Below are 8339 nucleotides of genomic sequence, written 5' to 3'. Positions count from 1 at the left end.
AAAATAAAATTAAAAAAAAAAAGAAAATCCAAAGTCCTTACCATGGACCGCAGGCCTTTCTTTCTTTCTCAACTCTTGAGCATGGTATATTCCTCCATTTCTCTAGGTCTCTTTTGTTTCTTGCAGTAATGTTTTGTAATTATCTTTGTATAGATCTTTTGTGCTCTATATTTAGATTTATTCTGAAGTATTTAATCTTGTAATTAGCTATTGTAATTGTTTTTGTTTTGCTTAGTTCCATTTCTACGTTCTCTTTTTTACTGTAGAAAAATCCAACTGATTTTTGTATGTTGATCTTGTATCCTGCTACTGTGCTGAATTGGTTGACTTTGTCCAATAGGATTTTTTTTAATCTTTAGACTTTTCTAAGTATATTATTATATCATCTTTTATAGAGATAGTTTACTTCCTCTTTACCAATTTGGAAGCCTATCATTTCCTTCTCCTGCATTATTGCTCTTGTTAAGACTTACAATAAAATATTGAATAGGAATGGTGATCATGGGAATCCTTGCCTAGTTCCTATTCTCAAGGAAATGCCTTTAATTTCTCTCCACTGACAACAATGTTAGCTCTTGGTATTGCATCTATACTCTTTACTATGTTGAGGAAATTACTTTCTAATCCTATTTTGTTGAGTGTTTTAATCAGAAAGGGGTGTGAGATTTTGTCAAAGGCCTTTTTGCATCAATGGCTAGGATCATGTGGTTTTTGTTCTTTGCTTTGTGGGGGGTGTGTGTGTGTGTGTGTGTACCATCGAGTCTAGTCTGACTGGCACAGGAGGAGATTGTACCTCCTTCTCCAGCATTTGGTGAATTCAAACTGCATGCCTTCAGGATTGTAGCACAGCCTCTTGTGACTAGGCCACCAGAGCTCCCTATGGAAAACTTTTCTTGTATTCTTTTTTTTTTCTTTTTTTCTTGTTGTGTAACTTTGAATCAGATACGACAGACACAGCAGAGATTGCTCCTCTTTCTCCAGCAGAGCATCTGGTGGATTCAAACTGTACACCTTAAGGATTGCAGTGCAACTTCTTGCCACTAATCTTGGCTTTGATAGTGTGATGAGTTACATTGTTTTTGCTATGTTGAACCATCCTTGGATACCTGTTGTGAATCCCACTTGGTTATGATGAATTATTTTTATATATACTATTGGGTTCTCTTGGTCAGGATTTTATCTGTACTGTTGGGTTTTGTTGGTCAGGATTTTATTGAAGATTTTTGCTCTCCCAACCCCTAAACCATCATCTCTTCCTATTCTTCCCACACTGTTTTTCTTACTGGTTCAGTTCACTTCTGACTCAGGGCCTTTTGAACTTTCTTCAGAACCAAAGAGCTATATGATTTGTTTTCTTACTTAAGTCTCTGATTAAATGAGATCTCCTTAGAGGGATCTAAAGTAGCACTATCTCTCATTTCCCCCTGTACAAATGGAAAATTAACCTCTTTATTTCATTGATCAAAGGTAAGAAAGTCAATGAGTTATAAGGAGTTGTAAATTACTTTTCCTCCATGCATGACTTGCTTTGGGTCCAAGTGAGTGAAGTGTTACTATCCTTGATGTTATCTCATCTCAAATTATTTAGAGTTAATGAGTAAAGCCTTCTGCAGTGAAGATCAACCTCAAGACTAGGAGGAATGACAACAATTACCTTTAGGACTTGTGTCCCTGCATGTTTTTCTTATTCAGCAGCTCTTTCTTTGGTGATCCTTGACACTGTCACATTTTAAATTCTTCTCTTAATTTTTTTAAAACTTCCTTAACCTTTTTTTTAAAAAGTTTTATTTTATATTGGTTTTCACACAAAGTTTGTATATGTTGTGTTTCACACTCTCCTTCATTCACTTTGTGTTTCATACAATCATTTCCATTCATTTATTTTATAAAATTAATCACCATTGAACTATACCCACCATTAGCCTGTCTTTCCAGATCCCTACCAGATCTTTCTAAAATATTTTAGTTAGTTTGGCTTTTTTTTTTAATTAGAAATTCTTTTTTTTTAATTGTGATTTTAACAAATGTTTTCAGAAAAATGGGATTTTCATTCATTCATTCATTGTTGCACAATTTCCTCTTCCCCACACACTCCTCCCCAAGTCCACTTTACAATGTACCTCTTATTCTGGATGGTTGTCATACAAATAATGCCTAATCATATATCCCTTTTAAGCAGTTCTTTCCTTAATCTGTTCTGATGCGGGGTTCATTATCTATCCCCTCTTTTCCTAGTCCCCCCCAACCCCCTGAGTCAGTCCTGTTTTTTAATAGTATTATGCAGTATTTGTCCTTTCATGACTCAGATATATCACTCAGTATAATGTCCTCCAGGATCACCCATGTTGTATTATGCTTTTGAGTTCTTTGTTTTTCAGCGGTGCATAGTATTCCATTGTATGGATATACCATAGTTTTTCTATCTATTCATTTCCTACTGGACACTTGGTTTGCTTCCATCTCTTTGATACTGTGAATAACACAGAAATAAAGATAGGTGTGCATATATATGTTTAGTGCCAGCTCTGGTTTCTTTAGGGTACATTCCGAATAGTGGAATTGCTGGGTCCAACAGTAGTTCTATTTCTTGTTTCCACAGGACTTCTTGGACCTACTTTATATGCTGAAGTTGGAGACACAATGAAAGTTCACTTTAAGAATAAGGCAGAAAAATCTGTAAGCATCCACCCTCAAGGAATTAAGTACAATAAATTATCAGAAGGTAAGTGGAATTTAATATCTCTGTGGCAAGGAAAATGTATAACAAAGGAGAATGTTTAACACTAGTGTTTGATTAGAATAGACTTGTTAACCACATGTTAGAAAAATCTGCTGTACAACTGGTTACTACAAAAATTATAAGTCTCAGAGATGGAAAAATAAAGTCCTTGAATCCTCTAGAACTTAGTTTTTATCAATATTATTGTCCCTTAATAATTGATGATTATTATTGGGAAAGTCCTCTAATTTTTGTGAATTCTGATATGTTCATCTGTAAATGAAAGGAGCCCAGGTGGCACAATGGGTGAGTGTTTGGCTGTTAACTGGAAGATTGTTAGTTCTTACTTACTCACTGCTCTGGAACAAAACAGTGAGGATTCAAAGCTCATTGCTGTCAAGTCAGTTCTGATTCCTAGAGAGCTACCATCAGGTTTCTGGTTCTGTAAATATTAGTGGGAGAAGACTGTCCACCTGTTTATTGAGGAGTTGCTGGTGAATTCAGACCCCCAGAGATGTGTAGCCTTTTGGTTGGCAATGCAACATGCTATGGACTTAGCCCCATTAGGTAATGATTACAGCCTTTTAAATGATGTGGGGGCAGCTCTACTCTGTCCTATAAAATTGTCATGAGTTGGAGTAAACTTGATAACATTGAGTTCAGATTAGTTTAAGAAAGATATTGCCAAACTTTTTCTGGTCCTATTGTGACTACCACATTCTACCATGTAGCACAAAAGCAGGAATCGGAAATGTTAAAACAAATGACCTTGGCAGTGTTAAATAAGATCACTTGAGTAGAAGTTCAAGCTGCCTTAAAGGAACTGGCAAAAAACAAGGCCCCAGTAATTGGCAGCATACCAATTGACATATTTCAACAAAAAATGCTGTCCTGGATGTGCTCACCAAGTTGTACCAAGAAATCTGGAAGACAACAACCTGGCCAATTGACTAGAAGAGATCTATATTTGTTCCCATTTCAAATAAAGGTTACCCAACAGAGTGCAGAAATTATTGAACAATATCATGAATTTTACATGCAAGCAAGATTCTGCTGAAAATTATCCAAAAATGACTGGAACAGCATACCAGCAGAGAACTGACAGACAGAAGTGCAGGCTGGGTTTAGAAGAAGCCGTGGTACTAGGGATATTATAGCTAATGTTGGATGACTCTCAGCTGAAGGCAGAGAGTACCAGAGGACTGTTTATCTGTGTTTCACTGACTATATATATACAAAGGCATTTGACTGTGTGGATCACAACAAATTGTGGCTAACTCTGAGAAGGATGTAATCCCAGAACACTTGATCATGCTTATGCAAAACCTGTACTTGGACCAGGAGGCAGTCATAAGAACACAGCAAGGAAACACTGCATGTTTTAAAATTGGGAAGGTGTACATCAGGGATGTCTTATATCTCCATACCTTTTCAGTCTATACACAGAACAGATTATCTGGGAGGCTGGGCTGTATGAGAAGAAATGTTGCATCAGATTTGGAGGGAGACTCATCAACAACCTGCGTTACACAGATGGCACAACTTTGCTTTCTGATACTGAGGAAGACCTGAAGTGCTTGCTGGAAAAGGTCAAGGTTTGCCGCCTTCAATATGGATTGAAGTTCAACATCTGAAAACAAAGATTCTCACCATTGGGCCAATTGACAGTATCATGATAGTGAAGGGATTGAGATTGTTAACAGCTTCAGTTTACTTGGCTCCACAGTCAACATTCTTGGTACCAGCAGCCAGGAAATTAAAAGATAAATTGCATAGGGGGATGTCTGCTGTCAGAGACCTCTCAAAAGTACTGAAGAGCAGCGACATCAGTCTGGAGACTAAGGTGTGCCTGATCCAGGCCATGGTCTTTGCAATTACTTGCTATGTGTCAGAAAGCTGAACAATGACTAGGGATGATAAAAAAGAGAATTGATGCCTTTGAATTGTGGTGCTGGAGAATAGTATTGAATATACCATGAACTGCTAGGAAAACAAACAGGTTTATCCTAGAGAGGGTAAGAACAGGCTGCTCTTTGGAGGCAAGAATTCTGAAGCTTCGTTGACATACTCTGGACATGTTCATGACATCCGCCTTGGAGAGGGATGTCATGCTTGGCAGGGTGGAGGAACAGCACAGGAGAGGAAGACCCTTGATGGTATGGATTGATTTAGTGACTAGAGTAATGGACATAGGTGTGTCAGAAACAATAAAGTTGGCACAGCATAGAGCAGGGTATAGTTCTCTTGTACATAGGGTCTCTATAAGTCGCAGGTAACTCAACAGCACATAACAGCAACAGTATACATGGTTTCTGGAACCTGGAATTTTCTCAATAAGTGATGATAATAATTATGATCATGATGTTGAATGACAAAAGTGATCTTAGCCACCACAGCATACATTGTAAGTAGCTGTAGTTGATATTGTTCTAACTTCTTCCATTATGCTGATATTCAGACAATTATAAGCAGAATAGAATTCTGTCAGTAACCAGTTTCAAACAAATCCTGAGTCTTTCTTGTAGTTTGTTGTTGGTATAATAACATGATAAAATTATAGCTATAGGCCTTAAGCCCTTTCTTCCAACATGCCTTTGAAAAAGAGTTGAGTGGTAGAGTGATTTGCAAAACAAGTGTTAAAACTTGCAATTTGGGTGCATATAATTTTAGACAGTTTCTTAACTGCTGCATGCCTCATTTCTCTCATGGGTAAAATGGGAATAATAAGACTACATACCATATACCATATAGAGATTTATTATCATGAAATCTTAAAACAGTGCCTTGCATGTAAGGGGGAAAAAAAACACCCAAAAATATACTAGAAAAACACAACTCATTGCTGTCAAGTCAAATGACTTATAGGTGACACTCCAACAGGTTTTCAGAGGCTGTAAATCACACAGAAGAGGTTGCCCACCTTTCTCCTGTGGAGTAGCGGAGCCATCTGTCTTTGAGTTGGCAGCGCAACTCCCTACCATCTAGGCTCCCTAGCACAAGAAGTACTCAAAATATTAGCTATGATGAAAAAGGGAAATGTGTTAGCATATTTCACAACTTTTGAAGCTACTGACCAGTGATTTTAATCCATCAATAGCTCAAGAAAAAAATGAGCAGTCTTCTCCTATAAAAGTGTTCCTCAGAATGTTTACCTTTGGGTCAAATTTACTCTGATTTAAAACTCAAATCCAACTTATTGCCATCAAGTTGGAACTGACTCATAGCTGACCCTCCAGCAACTTTCCAAGTTGTAAACTGCGCAGGGAGAGATTGTCCACCTTTCTCCCATGGAGCCACTTGATGTGAACTGCAAGAAGGTATGTTTTTTCAGTTAGCAGCTCATTTCCCTAATGACTAGGCCAACATAACTCCCTCTCTAAGGTATAAGTAACTAATGAACGACCAAGCTCAGGAGTATTTGCATTCGTACATAATCCCTGGCTTGTGAAAAACACTGAAGCATTTCCTATGATGTGTTAGGCATCTCAGAGAGCACGTTTGGGAAGATAGGGTGAAGTAAAGTTCACAATAATTTCTCATATGTTCCTCCAAAGCATATTTTGACAAAATGAACAACCATTTGTCTTAGTACTTAGAACTAATTTTCTGATAGAAGTGAAACCTATTGAAAATGCTATGTGAAAAGGTCCCAGGGACAAGTGAGTGTGGCAGACTTTGTACCCCAGCTGGGCTGTTTGCACAGTAAGTGAACCTTGTGACGTTATCCTGCTTCCTTTGCTGTTTATTTGTCCCCATGCTCCCCGACAGTCAGAAATCATTTATGAATAATTGTTCCAAATGCTGCCACTACTTTCTTTGTGTCCTGATTTGTTCTCATGAATCTAAGGAAAGTAAATAAGAGACTGGCAGAAAAATTAAAATTTTTTATTGCAAACTAGATACAAATATGAGAAATGGGTAGTGTCATTCATGATAAAAGACAACTTTTCTGTTCGTTTTACCCCTGAGTTAAAATAAAATATCCCCTTTTCTGACGGGCACCTTCTCCCATAGCCTCCCTCAATAGTTTGAACTGTTTATTCAGGAGTGGAGATTAACTACAAGGTGAGCCAGCTGTGTGAGAATTCATATGCCTGAGACAGGTGATCAGAAGAAGGATGGTGATGGGTTGAGATAATAAAATTGGCTTGAGGGAAAATCTGATCCTTTCTTATGTGTCTCCTTAAGCTTACAACTATCTGATCAAATCTAGTAAGTTGCCATCCTTATCTGAAAAATCTTTGAATCTCACCAAGGATTTAGAGACCTGTCTTCATCTGCAAGTAGGAAAAGGTGGCCATGAAAAGAAGCCACACTGATCTGTATTTGCAGCCTAAGTAAACATGGACAGATTTCTTTTCCTCTAACACTCAGCCTTCTACCTGTAAAATGGGGATACCAAACACCCCTCCCACACACACCTAGTTTGGCTAACTCTGGTGACCTAGTGGGTACAGAGTTGTCCTGCCAGTGAAAGGCATGCAATTCACATCCTCCTGGCAGCTCCACAGGAGAAAGACAGGAAGTCTCCTCCCGTGTGATCTACTGCTTCTGAAAACCTTAGCTATGAGTTGCTTCCAACGCAACCACATATAACAGCAAAAACAACAACAAAGTTAGTTTAAGAATTAGTCATACTATCTGTAGAGCACCTGGTATTAGATCACATTGAGCAAAAATAGCTGTTGTTGCTATGGGTATTGATTTGGGGGGGGGGGTTGTTTGGTTTTTTTGTTATTTAGAGAGTAAGTATTAAACTTTGTCCCTATAAGCTTAGTGTGAATAAAGGCCTTAGTCTGGATGGTGTTGATCATCTGATTTCAACTCTGTGGTGAAATAAAACTGCCCATAAAACTGAGACACCAGAGGAAATGAAAATTCACATAGAAAACTCAGTTATCCAGAACTGATATGAAGTAAGTAGTTTTGAACAATTGCACTTTACAGAGGTCTTGAGGTTTATTTCTTTAAGTGTCTGAGACATTTTCTTATAATCACTTTGTAGAGGAATTTTTCTAAATGTTATACTTTCCCAGATCCTTTCTAAACAGGATGAGGGATGAAATTCTAAGTTGACATTTGCACCTATGAGAGCTTATGAATATCCCCAAATGTCAGAATTGTGTGCAGATGAAACTGAATATACAGTGAGTGAGTGCCTTTGACATATTCTATGTATAAAGACCTTACTTTTATTTCTGATTTTATAGCATCTGTTTTGGTTCCCCAGAAGCTTTGGTACCTTTTGATTCTTGACTCTGCTGTAGTGGCTCAATGCTATCATTCTTTGTTTTCCAATCTTATTTCATCTACTCACTTTTTTTGGCTCCCTTCTTATCCCTGTTAATCTCCAAGATAGAGTCTATCTGTGTATAAAGCTCTCCTTAGCTTTTTATACTAGAGGTCTTATACCATAATTGTCCTTTTGTGACTGACTTATGGTTCTCAGCATCATTTCTTCTAGTTTCATCCATTGTCATCTTTTTTTCAGTATTTTTATTATTGTTATTATTTTTTTCCTTTTTTGTTTAATTTCAGTGAACATTTACAAAGATTTTGGATTTTTATTCATTCATTGTCGCACTTTTCTCCCCGTCCACCCCAACCCCACCCCACCCCC

The 8339-nt window shown here is 37.6% G+C and overlaps 1 protein-coding gene across 1 annotated transcript in view; it reads left to right on the top strand.

The window, feature by feature from the left end:
• F5 (coagulation factor V (proaccelerin, labile factor)) overlaps positions 1-8339 on the top strand; it is a 126180-nt gene that overhangs the window by 21566 nt on the left and 96275 nt on the right. The window contains exon 3 of the mRNA XM_006887454.1: positions 2600-2722. Within this exon, the coding sequence (XP_006887516.1) occupies positions 2600-2722 (123 nt within the window). The remainder of the gene's footprint in view (positions 1-2599; positions 2723-8339) is intronic.

Source organism: Elephantulus edwardii, unplaced genomic scaffold (genome assembly GCF_000299155.1).
Source record: "Elephantulus edwardii isolate Elephantulus edwardi_28Jun2011 unplaced genomic scaffold, EleEdw1.0 scaffold00057, whole genome shotgun sequence".
In the NCBI taxonomy this organism is placed as follows: domain Eukaryota; kingdom Metazoa; phylum Chordata; class Mammalia; order Macroscelidea; family Macroscelididae; genus Elephantulus; species Elephantulus edwardii.
This window is presented reverse-complemented; position numbering and strand designations above follow the sequence as displayed.